At 38.1% G+C, this 20,351-nt stretch overlaps 1 protein-coding gene across 1 annotated transcript; it reads right to left on the reverse strand.

Annotated features, from left to right (window-relative positions):
• Positions 1–15,089: 15,089 nt before the first annotated feature.
• cbln20 (cerebellin 20) lies at positions 15,090–16,977 on the reverse strand. Its single transcript, XM_079887064.1, has 4 exons — positions 16,936–16,977; positions 16,715–16,816; positions 16,458–16,598; positions 15,090–15,931 (listed from the first exon to the last, which is right to left on the reverse strand). Exons 1-4 carry the CDS (start codon positions 16,940–16,942, stop codon positions 15,504–15,506), a joined length of 678 nt encoding a protein of 225 aa, XP_079743190.1. The 5' UTR covers positions 16,943–16,977; the 3' UTR covers positions 15,090–15,503.
• Between the last annotated feature and the right edge of the window lie 3,374 nt (positions 16,978–20,351).

Consider the following 20,351-nt stretch of genomic DNA (forward strand, 5'->3'; position numbering starts at 1 on the left):
CACTGAACCCCACATCCTTCTGCCATCTCAACACAGCGGTTCCCATTCTGCGGCTTTATTCTGATGAATCAGCTGACCGCCAGAGGTGAGCCGTTCCCTTGTGCCGGAGGTTGTTGCGTGATGTGTTGTGCTTCACAATCTGAGGCAAGTGGAGTGATGGAGGGACCATCTCTAGGATTCAGCTCTGTGCTCTTCATCCTCAGTGCTCACACCAGCCCGCTGACATTTCAGATCCTACAAAATGCACAAACATAACACAAAAGCAGTAATTTTAACCACACAATGTCATTTGATTTCAGTATTATTTAGAAGACAAAAACGCTTTTTTTCCACAAATGCCGCCATCATCTTCCCTTGCAGGTCCTGCTCCACCACAAAAGATCTGCAGCAAATGCACAGAAATCAAGAATCAGAAAGGTGATGTAATAGCTCTGTTTGAAATTACAATAATTAAAATAAACTACAACTTAATATTGAAATAGTTGTTGTTATTCATTTCTGTAGTATACTCACTCAAAGCCTTTGATGGCAGCATTCAGCTTCATGAGCAACTCTCCACCGGATAAACACACATCTGTTCATCTGTCCCTGTAACATCCAGACAAGATCCACGTTACCTCTGTGATTTATGAACTCAACACTACATTTACATGTTGAGGTTGTTTTAACTTTTTATCCAACATAAATGTTCCTCAATTTATCAACAGTAATGGACAAATAAAATAGATAACTTATGTTTAACGTTAGTTACTTTATAGATTTGTTCTACATAATAGCACACATTTCACTCAGATGTCTATTTCATGTTGTGATATTTCAAGATTTTCCTGTCAGATGTAAATAAACATTTAAAATAAGCGTCTTTGATGTATGGTTTGTTTATGTAAATCCACTTTAGAGACGTAACTTACGTGTCTTTACTGGAGCTCCCCTGTTAGCTAACGTTATACATATTAAAACGTGTTTTTACAGCAAAATCACAACTATACTATACTGTGTAACGTCTTTACACCTTCAACAATTCAACAGTTTACTCTACAGTAGTTCAACACATGCAATTTTAACAAAAGGAACGTGTTTACTCACATTTGAAAGCACCCGCGTCGCTGATCTCTGCGATGTTTTATAATGACGTATCCTCTCGCGTGGCCTCCTGGGATAGAAGAGAATCCATCGGATGAGCACTCAAAAATCTGGCCGGAAGAAGTAAGCCATCCGGGAACTTCTCGCCTACTCTTTTATGAATACTGATGTTTCGAACGTACTGCTTCCTTCACGTACTGTTTTCGCCTACTATATAGTAGGAAAGTAGGCATATTGGAACGCACTTAAGTCCGAATCTCGCGATAATTCGTACGTCACCCAGGCAATTCTCGCCTACTCTTTTGGATTCGTACATACTTTTTCGCTCGCCTACTCTTTTTCCCATACTAAATAGTAGGGAAGTATGCGGTTTGGAACGCAGCATGTGTGACAGTATCATCCTAAACCAGCAACCCTTCGCTCAACACCACCATCTACAGGCCGATGAGTGTACAGTCACTAAATGTGCACATAAATGAATTTATTTTATACCCCCCCATGGATGAAATTCTACGAAACTTAGCATACCCCCAGAGGATGTCAAGTTAATCATACACATGAAATATGGTGCAGTTCTGAACATCTCAACTGAAGATAGGGGCGATTAAAGCAGAATAATATTGCATTTTCATTTTTTATGAGAGGGGCGCAAATCACAAATGAGTGATTATGGGCTAGGTTGATGTGGGCCCTTAAGAGCAACATACCATAAAAATTTCTTCATCCTCAGTGCCACGGTTCAGGTAGTTATTTAGGAAAAACTGCATTTTTTGGGTTTGGGGGGGCCCAGTGCGGGGGGGGGAGTGGCCCCCGGGGACCAAACAAAATTTTTCCGTAAAAGTCTAGTGGGGCTACATGCCCACCAAATTTCATGTTCCCCGGTGTTTCGGTGTCCCTGGTATCGTTGACGAAAAATTCAGTAGATGACGGGAAAAAAAAAAAAAAAAAACTTTGACAATCGATTATGGGCTAGGTTGATGTGGGCCCTTAAGACCAACATACCATAAAAATTTCTTCATCCTTGGTGCCACGGTTCAGGTAGTTATTTAGGAAAAACTGCATTTTTTGGGTTTGGGGGGGCCCAGTGCGGGGGGGGGAGTGGCCCCCGGGGACCAAACGAAATTTTTCCGTAAAAGTCTAGTGGGGCTACATGCCCACCAAATTTCATGTTCCCCGGTGTTTCGGTGTCCCTGGTATCGTTGACGAAAAATTCAGTAGATGACGAAAAAAAAAAAAAAAAAACCTTTGACAATCCCTATATGTCCGCTTTCGCTAGCTACGCTAGCGGCGGTCATAATAATAATCTGTTATAATCTGATAGAGAAAAACAACATGCAAGTAATTTATAGGCCTAAAGTTAACTTTTACAAAAACATAATGGTGTATGTAACTTTGAAATGTGTTTTACCTATTTTGATACCAATGTGAATCAGCAAAAATGGAAATTGTCACTTTTTCAGAATATTCTATTTTAAAGATAATTTATAAAATAAACTTTTAAAAAAGCTGTGTATCCTGTTTGCGTATCCTGTGCGCTTTCGTCATTGGCGGAGCAGTCGGTCAATCCCACCTTACCAGTGAATACGACTTGTGATTGGACTGTACGTCAGCAGAGAGCAAAGCATTGGCCAAGAGCAGACGGCCCTCCCTCCAGGCTTTTTTTTAAGTTGCGAAGTTGCGAAGCTTCATTTTCGCTCAGTCTGAGTTTCAGAGTTTCAGAGCAGAGCTGCGTGACAACGCTGCCACAAATCACGTGAGTCACAAGCTCGCAACTGTGTGGGCGTATCTCCGCAAAAGTGGGTGTTGTAAACTCAGCTCTGAAAAAATAGTCTGCAATAGGAGTGCAAATGTAATGTAATGTAATAAGTTTCGCCCTTTCGAACCTCAGTTTTCAGAGTTTCAAAACTTTTTTTCACCTATTGGCACACCAGTTTTCAGATCCCCATTTACAAGTTTTCAAATCTGGAAATACAAACTATACACTGGGAGAACAGTGACAAATTCGAAACTCTGAAAAAATGATTGCACAACACCGTAAAAAAGAGTGTTGTACTTCTGGAGAAGGAAAACTCAAAAACAAAATTATGTTTGCAGAGATTTCATTTTTTTTTTACCACTTTGCAAGCCTGCAAAACTCTGTTTTCAGAGTTTCAAAACTTTTTTTCACACATTCGCACACCAGTTTTCAGATCACCATTTACAAGGTTTCAAACCTGGAAAACAAACTAATACAGTGGGAGAACAATGACAAATTTGAAACTCTGAAAAATTGTTTGCGCAACATCGTAAAAAAAAATGTTGCAGTTCTGAAGAAGGAAATCTCAAAAACAACATAATGTTTGCAGAGATATTTGTATTTTTTTACATTTTGCAAGCTTGCAAATCTTATTTTTCGATCTTGCAAAACTTTTTTTTGTAAGATTTTGAGTTTTCGAACACTTAGTTTCAACCTTTCAGAACTTTATTTTCTGTTTTGAATCATGGCAGGATATTAATCCCATAGAGCTTTAGATACTATTTTGGATGCGCATAGCGTGAACTCTTTACATGGTGCGGTTCCAGCTGAAGTAGTGCCTGAGCAGCCGGGCAAATGGGTGACAGTGAGGGATCGCTCTAGTCGCGGATCAAAAAAACACTCTTCCGTTCCGATTACCATAACAAATCGATTTGCCCCACTCAGTGAAACACCCACTGAGAATTCTGTTGATTGTGCCCTAGTAATTGGTGATTCGATCACACGGAACGTGAAAATAGAGACACCAGCGACCATAGTCACATGTTTGCTGGGAGCCAGAGCGCCTGACATCAAAGCAAATTTAAAAGTGCTGGCTAATGCTAATCGTAAATTCTCTAAGATCATTATTCATGTCGGCACTAATGATGTTCGACTCCGCCAGTCGGAGATCACCAAAATTAATATTAAAGAGGTATGTGAACTCGCAAGTACGATGTCAAGCACTGTAATTTGCTCTGGCCCCCTTCTTGTTCGCAGGAGTGATGAGATAGTTAGTAGATTGTGTTCACTGAATCTCTGGCTGTCTAAGTGGTGTCCGCTTAATAATATAAAATTCATAGACAATTGGAAAAGTTTTTTGGGGAAACCTGACCTGTTGAAAAGAGATGGTATTCATCCCTCCTGGGATGGTGCTGCTCTTCTCTCTAGTAATATGGCTCATAGTCTTAGAGCTCAAACATGACAAATTGGGCACCAGGTCAGGAAGCAGACAGACTGGCTAAACCGACTGCCTGCTAGCGGCCTCGCGTCACCCAGGTCAGATAAATCCCATCACATAGAGCCTCTTTCACCTAGCTATCATCATATAGAGACTGTGTCTGTTCCCCGAATTTGGAAATCCAAAAAAACGTTTAAACCCATCTAAGGTTAAAAATTTAATTGATGTTCAACAAATAAAAAACAGCTATAATACAGATGAGCAAATGCTAAAGCTTGGGTTGCTGAATATTCGATTGCTTACTTCAAAAGCACTCATTGTTAACGATATGATTTCAGATAATAACCTAGATGTGCTGTGTTTGACAGAAACCTGGCTAAAACCAAACGATTACATTACTTTAAATGAGTCCACCCCGCAAGATTACTCTTATAAACATGAGCCTCGTCTGAAACGCAAAGGGGTTGGTGTTGCTGTAATTTATAGTAATATTTTCAAAACCACTAAGAAATCAAGTTTTAAATATAATTATTTTGAAGTGTTAGTGCTTAATGTAAAAATATATAGTATAAATGATAAATCACGTTTGAGATTTGTGCTGGCTACTGTATACAGGCCACCAGGGCACCATACAGACTTTATCAAAGAATTTGCGGACTTTCTATCAGAGTTAGTATTGGCTGCAGATAAAGTACTAATTGTTGGTGATTTTAATATACACATCGATAATGAAAAAGATGCATGGTTTGGCATTTAAAGACATTGTAAACTCAATTGGAGTTAGACAACACGTGTCAGGACCTACTCATCGTCGTAATCATACTCTAGATCTAATATTATCACATGGAATAGATGTTGATGCCGTTGAAATTCTGCAGCAGAGCGATGACATCTCAGATCATTATCTAGTCTCGTGTAAACTTCATTTAGCCAAGGCTGCAAAGCCGACTCCGTGTTTCAAATATGTTAGACCTATCACTTCTGCCACTAAAGATTGCTTTATTAATAATCTTCCTGATCAGTTTCATCATCTCAGCATCTCGGATAGCTTAGAAGAACTCGATATTGCAACAGAAACTTTTAACTCTCTTTTCCAGCACTTTAGACACAGTTGCTCCTTTGCGCTTAAAGAAGATTAAAGAAAATAATCCAACGCCGTGGTACAACGAGCACACTCGGGCCCTTAAGAGAGCAGCCAGAAAAATGGAACGCAACTGGAAGAAAACAAAACTAGAGGTATTTCGCATTTCATGGAAAGAGAGCTCGGTTGCATACAGAGAGGCTTTAAAAGCTGCTAGATCTGCTTATTTTTCAACCCTATTAGAAGAAAATAAACATAATCCTAGGTTTTTATTTGAAACAGTGGCTAAACTAACGAAAAAGAAAGCTTCAAACACAGATGTTTCCAAGCAGCACAGCAGTAATGATTTTATGAACTTCTTCACTTATAAGATTGATAATATCAGGGACAAAATTATAACTATGCAACCGTCTACTACAGTATCGCATCAGGCAGTGCATTGTAGTCTCCCTGAGGAAAAATTTGATTCAATCGTTGCTATAGGAGATGAAGAATTTACTAAACTCGTTAAATCATCTAAATCGACAACATGTATGTTAGACCCTATACCGACTAAGCTACTGAAAGAGATGCTTCCAGAGGTCATAGATCCTCTTCTTAATATCATTAATTCGTCTTTGTCTCTAGGATACGTACCAAAAAACTTTAAGCTGGCTATGATTAAACCGCTTGTTAAAAAAATGCAACTTGATCCTACAGAATTAGTCAATTACAGGCCGATCTCGAATCTACCTTTTCTGTCAAAGATACTAGAAAAGGCAGTATCTTCACAACTGTATTCCTTTTTAGAAAGAAATGATATCTGCGAGGATTTTCAGTCAGGATTTAGACTGTACCATAGTACTGAGACTGCTCTCGTTAGAGTCACAAATGATTTGCTCTTATCATCCGATCGTGGTTGTATCTCTTTATTAGTGTTACTCGATCTTACTGCTGCGTTTGACACCATTGACCACAGCATTCTTTTAAATAGACTAGAAAACTATGTTGGCATTAGTGGAATTGCACTAGCATGGTTTAAATCCTACTTATCTGACCGTTATCAATTTGTAGCAGTAAATGAAGAGATGTCTCATCGATCACAAGTTCAGTATGGCGTACCACAAGGCTCAGTACTAGGACCGTTGCTGTTCACTCTGTACATGCTACCATTAGGAGATATCATTAGGAAACATGGAATTAGCTTCCACTGTTATGCTGACGATACTCAGCTCTATATTTCTTCAAAACCTAACGAAACTTACCAATTCACTAAATTAACAGAATGCATAGCTGATATAAAAAATTGGATGACTTGTAATTTCCTACTTCTAAATTCTGAAAAAACAGAGATTCTAATTATTGGACAAAAAACTTCCTCACGTAATAACCTAGAATACTGTCTAACACTTGATGGCTGCTCTGTTAAGTCTTCGTCGTCGGTTAGGAACCTGGGTGTGCTCTTTGATACCAATCTTTCATTTGAAAGTCACGTGTCAAGTATCTGTAAAACCGCATTTTTTCATCTTAAAAATATATCTAAATTACGTCATATGCTCTCATTGACAAATGCGGAACAATTAGTTCATGCTTTCATGACATCAAGGCTAGATTATTGTAATGCTCTACTGGGTGGTTAGCCTGGTAATACCAGACTCTGCTACTTCACTTTGCTTCGTAGACAGAGTCTGGAATGGCATAATAGAGAAGTGTTTTCTCTCTCGCGGGGGGCGCTTGTCTGAAGTTTAAAAACCATTGGTTACCCGTAAGCCAATCACATAACGTTTGGTTATGCCGTGTGTTATGCACATGCTCAACAACATGTATGATGCGAAAACAAAACCATCGAGCGAAATACCGGAGTGAACATGGCTGTGCCAGGCTGTGCGCGACTTTTGCAGATTATGTGAAGTAAAAATCTACGCATCCACGGTACAATCAGCGTCTACGTCACGGCTCTCAGCCCGCCCTCTGTTCGTTGATTGGCCCGGCTGTTTTCAAGCCGGTGGAAAACTGAAAGATACGCTGCTATCTCAGACTGACTACAGGAGCGAAATGAAATTAGCGGAAGTAGGAAGTCTGACGTAGTCAGGCTACTGGGTGGTTGCCCTGCACGCTTAATAAACAAACTACAGCTAGTTCAAAACGCAGCAGCTCGAGTTCTTACCAGAACCAGGAAGTATGACCATATTAGCCCAGTTCTGTCAAAACTGCACTGGCTCCCTATTAAACATCGCATAAATTTAAAAATATTGCTGATGACTTACAAAGCACTAAATGGTTTAGCTCCGCAGTACTTGAGCGAGCTCTTAACGCATTATAGTCCTTCACGTCTATTGCGATCTCAAAATTCCGGCCAGTTGATAATACCTAGAATATCAAAATCGACTGCTGGCGGTAGATCCTTTTCCTATTTAGCACCAAAACTTTGGAACAGTCTTCCTAACATTGTCCGGGAAGCAGACACACTCTGTCAGTTCAAAGCCAGATTAAAGACACATCTCTTTGACATAGCATTCACATAATACATTATAGACTTCTATAATTCAGTGTTAGGCTGCATAGATTAAGTCAGCTGGAACCGGGAACACTTCCCATAAATCCTGATGTACTTGTTACATCATGAGAAGAATGGCATCTACGCTAATTTTAGTGTCTTTGTTTATCCCGAGGTCTTCCCGCAGCCTGCCGGATCCAGGCCGTATCCAGATCTGACGAAGGCCCTTCGCCTGGACCCGATGACAACGCAGTGCTGAAGTGCCAACTAGTCTCTCCCTATGGAGGATCCCTTTACCACTCTACAGATAAAGCGTCGTCGGGAAAACTCAATTTGCTTATCTACCCCGAATTGATAAAATAAAATAAAATTCTGAATCAAAACTATAAGGAAACACCAGTAATTTGTTTAGGCTTGGTTTGTAGGGAATAACAAACCTGAAATTCTGAATCAAAACTATAAGGAAACACCAGTAATTTGTTTAGGCTTGGTTTGTAGGGAATAACAAACCTGCACACATATATTCAAACACACATAACTATAGAACCAATTCTTACAGTTTTTTACAATCGCTATGACAGATTTTTCAATACATTTAACAAGTTTCCTAAACTCTTAACGCACCAACACACCTAAAACACACAATTGGCAAAACGGTTAATTTCATGCTCAAAATCACACATTATAAACTAAACTGCAAAACTAATTTTCAATATACAATAATACACTAACACAATACACCATGTCTACCAAAACATTAACACATGTTCTCTTCCACCAGGAACATTTAGTCAATCATAGCACAATGTCATAAAAAACACTAACATCAGATGGAATTACAGAAACTGCATTATTTTATATGTGTCAGGTCTGCCCTTATACAACAGACATATTATTCTATAGATATATTATATTATATCTATTACAGTATATCTACAGATATTGTATTGATCATAGATTTATGTTTTGCACTGCAGTTTCTTTTGAAGTCTCTCTACATTTTTGTTTTGTTTGTAATGTAAATGCATTTTGTTGTTGTTTTTTTGCAGCAGAAATTCAATACAACAAAATAAATTACCCTTCTTAGCTTTATAGAATGTATGGTTTATGAAAAAAAGATGACAGAGACAGAATTGCTGCAGTAACGGCTTTATTTGCAACAGGACATTTCTGCAAGATAACAAAAATATGCAATATAGCTTTTACAGTATTACTGTATGTGAAAATACAAAATATACAAACAGAAAAGGCCATCTTCTAATCTGCCCAGTCTTCTGCATTTGTCCACATGTTCTCATCCACATCACACCTGATATCTTCCCTGGCAAGGCATCTTGGGAAGAATCTTTTACAGTAACATGCCTTATCCACCCCTGGCAATGTTCAGCTGTGATGTCTTGGTATGCAGCATCTTTTGCATACAGGAGGGACATTTGGTCCTGTGGACTATGGTCAAAAACCTTTCATCTCCAGGCTGAGAAGACTCCTCAATGGGGTTGAGGAAAGGGAAGTAAGGGGCAAGGGAAATGGACATCATCCTCTGATGGGCGTCAAACCAGGCTGTGACTATAGACAGGAATGGTGGAATGCCACATTGTCCCATATTTGCATAACTTCAATCAGCTGTTTCTCAGTAAGAATAGAATAAAATACAGGGGATATATTTGTGTTTCAATTTCACAATATAAGCAGCTGTTTACCTTGACTTTAGCCTGTAAGGTTAGGTTTAGAACATGGTGTTATCTGTTCTGACATACAGTGTTACAGTTTTTTACAATCGCTATGACAGTTTTTTCAATACATTTAACAAGTTTCCTAAACTCTTAACGCACCAACACACCTAAAACACACAATTGGCAAAACGGTTAATTTCATGCTCAAAATCACACATTGTAAATTAAACTCCAAAACTAATTTTCAAAATACAATAATACACTAACACAATACACTATGTCTACCAAAACACTGCAAACATGTTTCAAAATCAAATAATTATTCAAAACACTAACACATGTTGTCTTCCAACAGGAACATTTAGTCAATCATAACACAATGACAAAAAAAACACTAACATCAGATGAAATTACAGAAACTGCATTATTTTATATGTGTCAGGTCTGCCCTTATACAATATACAGTATATTGTATTGATCATAGATTGTGTTTTGCACTGCAGTTTATTTTTTATTTTTTTTTAAGTCTCTCTACATTTTTGTTTTGTTTGTAATGTAAATGCATGCATTTTTTTTTTTTTTTTTTGCAGCAGCAGCAGCAGAAATTCAATACAACAAAATAAATGACCCCCCTTAGAGTAGCTTTATAGAATGTATGGTTTATGAAAAAAAGAAGACAGAGACAGAATTGCTGCAGTAACGGCTATATTTGCAACAGGACATTTCTGCAAGATAACAAAAATATGCAATATAGCTGCCATTTACAGTATAACTGTATGTGAAAATACAAAATATACAAACAGAAAAGGCCATCTTCTAATCTGCCCGGTCTTCTGCATTTGTCCACGTTCTCATCCACATCACACCTGATATCTTCCCTGGCAAGGCATCTTGGGAAGAATCTTTTGGCTTGCCTTACTGTATCCTGGCAGTGTTCAGCTGTGATGTCTTGTATGCAGCATCTTTTGCATTCAGGAGGGACATTTGATCCTGTGGACTATGGTCAAAAACCTTTCATCTCCAGGCTGAGAAAACTCCTCAATGGGGTTGAGGAAAGGGAAGTAAGGGGCAAGGAAAATGGACATCATCCTCTGATGGGCGTCAAACCTGGCTGTGACTATAGACGGGAATGGTGGAATGCCACATTGTCCCATATTTGCATAACTTCAATCAGCTGTTCCTTACTAGCAATGGAATGATGTGAAAATACAAAATATATGAACAGAAAAAGCACCAGAAGAATAAAAAATAAAAAATAACAAAAGATCTTCTAATTATTTGCATAATTCAATCAGCTGTTTCTCAGTAAGAATAGAATAAAATACAGGGGATATATTTGTGTTTTAATTCACAATATAAGCAGCTGTTTACCTTGACTTTATCCTGTAAGGTTAGGTTTAGAACATGGTGTTATCTGTTCTGACATACAGTGTTAAAGCATTGGTAAATTTGGCAGTAAAAATCCATTGTTTTGTTCTTGTTTGAGCTTGTGTGTAAAAGAAGTTCAAGCATTTTAAATTTGTGTTAATTGTATGCATTTTGTGTTAAAGCAACAAGAAATGTGTTAATAGTATAGCTTACACAGACGGATGTAGTGCTAACTGTGTTAAGAGTTTTGGAAAATTGTTAAATGTATTGAAAAATCTGTCATAGCAATCGTAAAAAACTGTAAAGCATTGGTAAATTTGGCAGTAAAAATCCATTGTTTTGGTCTCGTTTGAGCTTGTGTGTAAAAGAAGTTCAAGCATTTTAAATTTGTGTTAATTGTATGCATTTTGTGTTAAAGCAACAAGAAATGTGTTAATAGTATAGCTTACACAGACGGATGTAGTGCTAACTGTGTTAAGAGTTTTGGAAAATTGTTAAATGTATTGAAAAATCTGTCATAGCAATCGTAAAAAACTGTAATGCGCATGTGAACGCCATCAGCGTTTCTCACAGGATCGCGTTTAAAGTTTGTGTAAAGAGAATGGTGTCTTCTTGGCGGCCCCTAATTTACAGTTTTTTTCAATCGCTAACAAGCGCTTACCCATACTTAAGATACTTTTTCTAAACTCTTAACACAGACTCACACCTACAAAACACAATTGGCCAAATGGTTAATTGTCTTCTCAAAAACACATTTTGTTAAATATATACTAACTCTTCATTTCAAAACAGAACACATGTTTCTCTGCGCACACACTAACTTTACCAAAACACTGGAAATCTGACTCAAAATGAAATTTTTCTGTCAAAGAATAACACTTGTTTTCACTTCACAAGGTACATGCAGTCAATCAAAGTACACCAGGTTTCAAAATCCTGGCTATTGTTGACATTACTAAAACTGCATAGACTTTTATGTTTCAGTTTTACAGGTATCTGCATGCAAAACGTGCAATCCACCATTTTACACTAAATTCTTGGTTGGGAACTGTCCACATGTACAGTACTGTTCATATTCATAATCATTCCAGTAAAAAGCAAATCAGTTTTTATTCCTTTACTGTTTACTACAGGAGGTACAGTAGAAACACGGGTTGATAGAACAGAAAAAGTTTTACAGTATTGCTTACAGTGAACAAAATATCCATGAAACACACAAGAGCATTCTGAACAAAAAAACAACAGCAAAAAAAACATCAAATTACTGTATCTAATCTCTGCGATCTTCAGGGTTAGGCCACATGTTTTCATCAAGATCACATCTGATATCATCCAAGGCGATGCACCTGGGATAAAACTGCTTGGTATGTCGGATCCACCCTTGGAGCCAGCATCCATGCCTTCAAGGAGGGACATCTGGTCATGTGGCTGATGGTCATAAACCTTCCACCTCCACATTACATTTTGTCCAGGTTGATGCCTTTTGGCCAGATTGAATCCTGCCTCATCTATGTATATGAATTCATGAGGGGCCTGGTTGGCCTCCAATTCCATAATTCTCAAAACAAAGTTTATGTAAATCATGTCATTTACTGTATACCATACTGTACTGTAACCTATTGCTGTGTTACTACTTGCAAAGTGCAAAGCTTATAGAACTGGACATTGAATTGAATATACTACACTATACCTGGACATATTGTCATTGTAGCTCCTTGACTCTCTCACTGATACATTGTTTTTGAACTGATATCATTGCAGAAGCAGAGGTTTTTATAAACTTTCATATTGTGAAATATTACAGTAGTACAATTTGAAATAACGGATTTCTGTTTAAAAATATGTATGTCATGTAATAAATTGTGTAAAATGTAATTTATTCCTGTGATGAAAAGCTGAATTTTCAGCATCATTACTCCAGGAAGATGCATATGGACTCGAAAAGCTTGTTTCTTCATGACATTGTTCAAAAGCAACACATTTTGCTAGCAATCAAAATCACATTTTTCTAAAATCATGAAATTTACAAAAATGGGAAAAGTTTCATGTAAATGGTAAATAAATAAATGCAGTCCATACTGTATCTAAGGTTTGGAATATTGTTTTTGCTGTTGTGGGATGTTGTGTGTTAACATTTGTAAATACTACAAAAACAATCCATAATTTTGTTGGGAGGTATAGCTTGTCTGTTAAGAAAATGTAAGCATTATGGAAATGTGTTCACTGACTGCATATTGTGTGAAAACGACAAGAAATGTGTGAATGGTATGGCCACAAAAGACCGATGCTGTGCTAATTGTGTTTAGAGTTTTGAAAATGTGACAACTGATTGGACAAACGCTTGTTAGCGACTGAAAAAAACTGTAATAACAAATGATCGTTGCGACGGAAGCGAATCAATCAAAACTAACTTTAGCTGTAAAATAACTTTATTAAAGAACCGCTATAAAGCCAAAACATTCTCTGTTACCTTAAATTATACATTTATCTCTGTAAAGCTGCTTTGAAACAATCTACATTGTTACTGTAAAAGCCCTATATAAATGAAGATGACTTGACTTGACCTGGTTTGCACTGCAGGTTTTTTTTTTTTTTTTAAGTCTCTCTACATTTTTATTTTGTTTGTAATGTAAATGCATGCATTTTGTTGTTTTTTTGTTTTTTTTTTGCAGCAGAAATTCAGTACAACAAAATAAATGACCCTTCTTAGAGTAGCTTTATAGAATGTATGGTTTATGAAAAAAAGAAGACAGAGACAGAATTGCTGCAGTAACGACTTTATTTGCAACAGAAGATTTCTGCAAGATAACAAAAATATGCAATATAGCTGCCATTTACAGTATTACTGTATGTGAAAATACAAAATATACAAACAGAAAAAGCCATCTTCTAATCTGCGTGGTCTTCTGCATTTGCCCACGTTCTCATCCACATCACACCTGATATCTTCCCTGGCAAGGCATCTTGGGAAGAATCTTTTGGCTTGCCTTATCATGGTAGTGTTCAGCTGTGATGTCTTGGTATGCAGCATCTTTTGCATACAGGAGGGACATTTGGTCCTGTGGACGATGGTCAAAAACCTTTCATCTCCAGGCTGAGAAAACTCTTCAATGGGGTTGAGGAAAGGGAAGTAAGGGGCAGGGAAAATGGACATCATCCTCTGATGGGTGTCAAACCAGACTGTGACTGCACGGGAATGGTGGAATGCCACATTGTCCCATACGGTATTTGCATAACTTCAATCAGCTGTTTCTCAGTAGCAATGGAATAAAATACAGGGGATATATTTGTGTTTCAATTCACAATATAAACAGCTGTTTACCTTGACTTTAGCCTGTAAGGTTAGGTTTAGAACATGGTGTTATCTGTTCTGACATACAGTGTTAAAGCATTGGTAAATTTGGCAGTAAAAATCCATTGTTTTGGTCTTGTTTGAGCTTGTGTGTAAAAGAAGTTCAAGCATTTTAAATTTGTGTTAATTGTATGCATTTTGTGTTAAAGCAACAAGAAATGTGTTAATAGTATAGCTTACATAGACGGACGTAGTGCTAACTGTGTTAAGAGTTTTGGAAAATTGTTAAAAGTATTGAAAAATCTGTCATAGCAATCGTAAAAAACTGTAATACTATGAAACCAGTTAGCAATAATAATATAGCCATCATAATTTATCCACTTAAAAAAAATGCATTATGTAAATTATACATTTTACAAAATGTTCTAACTTTTGGGATTATAAATTGAAACAATTCAATAAATATGCCATAAAGCCTGAATCTGTATTACTAAAGAATATATCCTAATTATAAATATACCATAAAGCCTGTAATGGTTTACTTTTAGAACTAAATGCGAATGCAAATTCAACGCTTGCTTTTATGTTAATTGTTCTGAAAATAGTAACATGTTAATTGTTAATTGTGTTAATTGTTCTGAAGTAGTAAGTAACAGATCCGCACACCGAATAAGCTCCCATTCAAAAAATGTTTTATTAGTGACGTTTCGGGCCTCACATGGCCCTTCCTCAGACTAACAGCAAACTGTTAGTCTGAGGAAGGGCCATGTGAGGCCCGAAACGTCACTAATAAAACATTTTTTGAATGGGAGCTTATTCGGTGTGCGGATCTGTTACTTACTACTACATGGATTATACTTGTGATCCAGCACCCGTAATGAAAATAAGATGTGCATGATTTACTCCTGTGGATGTTAATTGTTCTGAAACCTGCTTTTGGGGTAAGAGAAGGTCAAGTTAATGTGTCAGAGCAAAAGAACCATAATGTTTATTTCAACACAAAAGTAATATTTTTGAATATGTTTTTTGCATTTAAACAATTTTAATCTATTACCCTGACCTCATGTTTTGTTTTTGAACTCTTAGAGAAGCTTGAAAGACATCTTGATTTAGTTAATTTAAACATACAGTGTGTCACAGAGAGAGAGAAACATAATATCTGTTAAGAGGGCAGAGGAAATGTGTTTGAAATCACAATATATACTATTCTTGCACTATTGAAATCAAAAAGAGCATACAACAAGATAAATGAAGTAATCGTTGCACACTTAGTTCTGTATTTTATACATTAAAAAAGTAAAATACAGTATAAATCGTGTAGTACGTAATTTTGAAAACAGCATTAATTCTCTGTATATTAATCAGTTGCATAGAGCAGGAACCCGGTGAAAGTGTTGTAGTGGTTGTTATCGTCGCACAGAAAGCAGCCGGCTGGAAGAGCAACATCCACCCGGTCTCCTGCATTCAGCTGCACTGCTAGCACAGCGCTCACACTGTCCTCCTGGTCTTGATTGTTCTTCTCAGTCGGTGATGCGAGTGTGCGTCCGTTCAGCCGGAGTCGAGCACAAGCAGCTAGTGTGGCTCCGGCAGCACCAGCATCACTATAAACAGTTAGTGCCAGGCTGTAGACACCAGAACGTGGAGCTACAAAAACACCAGTGTTGGTGCTGTAGCCATCTCCCAAGTTAATAAATACACTGCCATACTTCACCACAGAGTCTTCGCGATTCGGGCCGACACATAGGCGTGTATCAGTAAGAGCCACAGAGAAGGCACTCCGACTGGCTGTCCAAACATAAGAAAAGGGGAAGTGATTCAGACATTTCAAACGCAGAAAATGTATCATTATGACACTTTCTGAAGAATAACGCAGTGCTAAGTGGAGAGTAGAACAGTGTTAACCTTTTAGGCAGGTTCATGTTTTAGGGTTTGCGTTTGAGGTAATTAAATGTACATTCACTCAATATGTGTCATGTTTTCTGTTGGCTGTGTAAGAGAATTAACACATCCACTTGGGTCCATAAAAGCAACTATAGATTGTTGAATAGATATTACAAAATCACAACTCAATATGCAAATAGATTGAAGAAATAAGAATAAATTGCAATCCAGCATGTAAAATTACGATTCCATCGCTGTCAGCTACATTAAGAATTCTGAACCTTTGAATAATAAAAGTTAGCATGTGATTTTCAATGCATGTGACTTAAATTTTGTTAAAACGTATAAGGACTTTGAATTAAGTGCAGGCTAAATTCAACAGAGTTGAAATACTAAGTATAGGCAAACAAGAACGCTACAAATGGCTCACCACGAATATTGTTTAAGACTGCATGAGCTCTCTCCAATCCCCTCTGTAGCTCATTTAAGCTCATGTTGAAAAACATCTCCATCTTCCACATCTGATTCTTCATCAGGCAGCATCCACAGGACGCCACATCAGTCGGACACACTTCAGAGAGGCAAAGAAACAAGCATCATCATATCATCATTCCCTAGTGCCTGAATATTTGTTTAAGGTTTGTATGTGACCTTTCTATTTGTATGTTTGTTTGTTTTTTAAGTCACCATTCTCATTGGGGTCAACTTCATTGGGTTCTCCTGGACCATTCCATGAAAAAATTCTGTCTTGTGCAAGTACACATCCCAAGAAGCTTAAGATTACAATGGCTAAAACATGTAAAAGAAAGTTACATACATCCAGGCAATCCTGTACATAATTATATGCCATTGAATATACAGGTGAAGGACTAAAAGTTTAATTTAATTTAATTTATAGTCAATCTCACCCTTCATTTCTGCTGAAGTCTCTTGACTGTAGTCTCGCAGGAAGATGTGTTGACAACTTGAGTAATCCTTGTTATAAAGGCTACACCTCTGGTCTTTCAATAGCAATGGGCAGGGCCTTTTGTTTGTGTGTGTGTGTGTGTGTGTGTGTGTGTGTGTGTTTCCCATGCAATACAGTGCTGAATATGGGACAAAGATTGTTTTTCAGCTAAAGCAGATTATGTTATTCCCATGGCTGTTTTCTCTAGGGTACCACTTATACAAGTTTATCATTCTTCATCTTGGAGCTGAGTATACCAAACAGCATACTGTATGTTGAATTGTAACAACAACAGCATGCCTAAATGAACACTGGCAGTGTGAAATAATGGATTTTGACTTCTCATCTAAGGTAAATGACAAATTATATTTTACCAAGGCACCTGAATAACAAATGTAACAGGCACATTGAAAGAAAATTCAAGTTAGACACTTCCTCAATATTGCAAATAATAGGGGGCACTGTTCATCAAGACATGGAGTAAGACCTATTTTAACAGAGATCCTGCAGAACCTGTTATAATTTAAATTTACAGCAGCATTCTGAATCCGAAAATGGTCTGATTTGCTTTCAAATAAACATGAAACTGGCACCGGTCTGATATCATCGGCGAGGGTGACAGCCAGTCTCTGTAACTACAAGTACTCTGGCTTTGCTAACTTACGGCCTGAAGCCTCGGGACAAAGTGCTTCATGTATTTTATTTTTGTTCCACTCCAAAGGAAAAGCTTCACAGAATATGTAATATGAAGAAAAGACCAATGATAGTTTCGAACCATTCACCAAATATGAAAGGATTTCAAATATTCCCTTGGGGCCTGAACACCTCTCATGTTTTGGAAATAATCCTCTAAGCTTAAAGGGGGTCGCACACTGGACGAAAAGCACAGCGTTTCATCGCGTCTAGGACTATATTTATGCATTTGGCAGATGCTTTTATCCAAAGTGACTTACATTGCATTTCAAGGTACACATTTACATTCTTATCAGTTCTTGCTGGGAATTGAACCCATGACCTTAGCGTTGCAAGCACTAACACTCTTCTGTTTGAGCTACAGGAAAGCATGTACCTGCACAAAACTGGTAAACTAAGGAGTGCTGCAAATGCAATAGTTCCTTTATGTGTGTCATGGCTCTGTGGCTCAATGGATAGAACTTTGGACTTCTAGGATGTGAATGGGCAAATTCCCTGGTTGTGGTTTTGAGTTGCACCAGAATTGTGAATGGCCTCTTTTGCTCAGATGCCTCTATGCATTTGCAATAATGTTGGCCACCTACCTAGCAAAAACAATGCTTTCCATTTCTCCTAGCTGAAACAGCATTTAGATGTATCGTAACTGGAGGTTCCCAAAACATTTGAGACACGAGTACTGAGAGTTGCGATCCAAAATTAAATGGTTTGAGATATTCCCTTGTCCCTGAACAGAAGCCTGCACACCTTTCAGGTTTTGGAAATAATCCTCTAACTTCAAAGGGACCTATTCATGATGTAATCAGCTATTCTCCTGACTTGCTACCTCTTTTAGACTTTGTATACAAAATCAACGAACCAGGGACAGTACCTGGCGCTGTGGCTTAGTTGGTCAAAGCGCCTGTCTAGTAAACAGGAGATCCTGGCTTCAAATCCCAGCAGTGCCTAATCTGTGTCTTCTAGGAGTAGTCATTCAAACTTTTCAGGTGTAAATGTCTCGGAAGGAAAGACAATCTGGACTTCTCGGTTGCAAATGAAGGCTTTAAAAAGGTTGTTGGTTTTTGGGTCCCACCAGAGTCACGAATGGTGTCCCTTTGCATAGACGTCTTTGCCAGACTGACATTTGCTTAAACCTGGGGTTTTCCAACTTTTTCAGAAGCCAACGTCAGCACGTTTTTCTTGTTTTCCTTATTGGGCACACCCAAGTCAGATCATTGAGTACGTTACTAATCAGTCAATTATTTGAGTCACCTGTCTTAAATGAGAGAGATAATAAAAAAAAAAACTATGTGGTGCAGATGCGCTTCAAGAATGCATTGCAAGCCCCTGGCTTAGGCTCGAAATCTGCTACTACCTATTGATAAAGTCAAGCCTATGAATATTTTCTGGATTTTGCCCTTTCATATCTGAAGAAAGCTCAGGAAACATTTTAGGCATGAGTATGGAGAGTGTAGAGCCAAAATGAAATGAGTTCAGACATTCCCTTGAGGCCTGAAAGCCCCTCATGTTTTGGAAACAATCCTCTTACCTCTAAGGGACCTCTTTCATGACGTAATCAGCTTTTTCCTGATGCGCTGCCTCTTTATAGACTTGTTTTAGCGACAAATTTCACCCCACTTTTGTAGCTGGCGCTGTGGCTTAGCTGGCCAAAGCGCTTGTCTCGTGAACAGGAGATCCTGGGTTCAAATCCCAGCCTATGCCACAGTATATGGGTGTGCTTACACTTTTCACATATGAAAGTCTTTGCATGCCGAACAGTGTGCACCTGCACAAAACTGGAAAAACTCAGAAGTGCTGCGCATGCAATACTTCCTTGAAGTGTGTCAATTTATGGCTCTGTGGTACAATGGATAGAACTTTGGACTTCTAGAATGCGAATGGGGAAATTCCCTGGTTGTGGTTTTGAGTCCCACCAGAATTGTGAATGGCCTCTTTTGCTCTGATGTCTCTGTGAGTGAGACATATGTTTAAAACTGGAGTCCACAAACTACTTCAGAAGCCTACCCTTCACATTCTGCTCATCTCCCTTATTGGACACACCCAAGTCAGATCATAGAGTACTCTACTAATTAGGTCAATTCACCTTTTTGGAATAAGGAAGATAACAAAAATGTAAAGCGTCTGGGAGGTTTCGAGAAAGGTTTGAAAACCACTGGCTTAGGGCCAAAATCTGCTATTTCCTATTGTTGAGATCAAGCCTCTGGATGTGTGTTCAAAACAGTCTTTACAAATATGAATATATTATTCATGACAATCTTTCTGGATTTTGTCTTTCAGATCAGCTGAAAGCATAGCAAAAATTGCTTTCCATTTCTCCTAGCTAAGACAGAGTTTAGATGGATTGTAACTGGAGGTTCCAAAAACATTTCAGACGCAAGTATCAAGAGTTTCAGATGTTCCCTCTTTCTTCAACAGAGCCCTGAACGCCCCTCGGCTTTTGGAAATAATCCCCTTACCTCTTTCATGATAATCAGCTATTTTCCTGACGTGCTACCTCTTTTAGACTTTGTATACAAAATCATCGAACCAGGGACAGTACCTGGCGCTGTGGCTTAGTTGGTCAAAGCGCCTGGCTTGTAAACAGGAGATCCTGGGTTCGAATCCCAGCAGTGCCTATGCAGCAGGATGTAGGGTTAGGGTTAGTTGTGGGTTTGAGTCCCATCTGAGTCGTGCATGCCCTCTTTTCCT

Source organism: Squalius cephalus, assembly GCF_949319135.1.
Source record: "Squalius cephalus genome assembly, chromosome: 11".
Taxonomy (NCBI): Eukaryota; Metazoa; Chordata; class Actinopteri; order Cypriniformes; family Leuciscidae; genus Squalius; species Squalius cephalus.

What these genes read in the sequence shown, in the direction of transcription:
- cbln20 (XM_079887064.1), bottom strand. An exon ending in AGTTGACCCCAATGAGAATG is followed by an intron (nt 16,599 to 16,714) that starts GTGACTTAAAAA and finishes GCCTCTCTGAAG; the next exon opens with TGTGTCCGACTGATGTGGCG. An exon ending in AGTCTTAAACAATATTCGTG is followed by an intron (nt 15,932 to 16,457) that starts GTGAGCCATTTG and finishes ATGTTTGGACAG; the next exon opens with CCAGTCGGAGTGCCTTCTCT.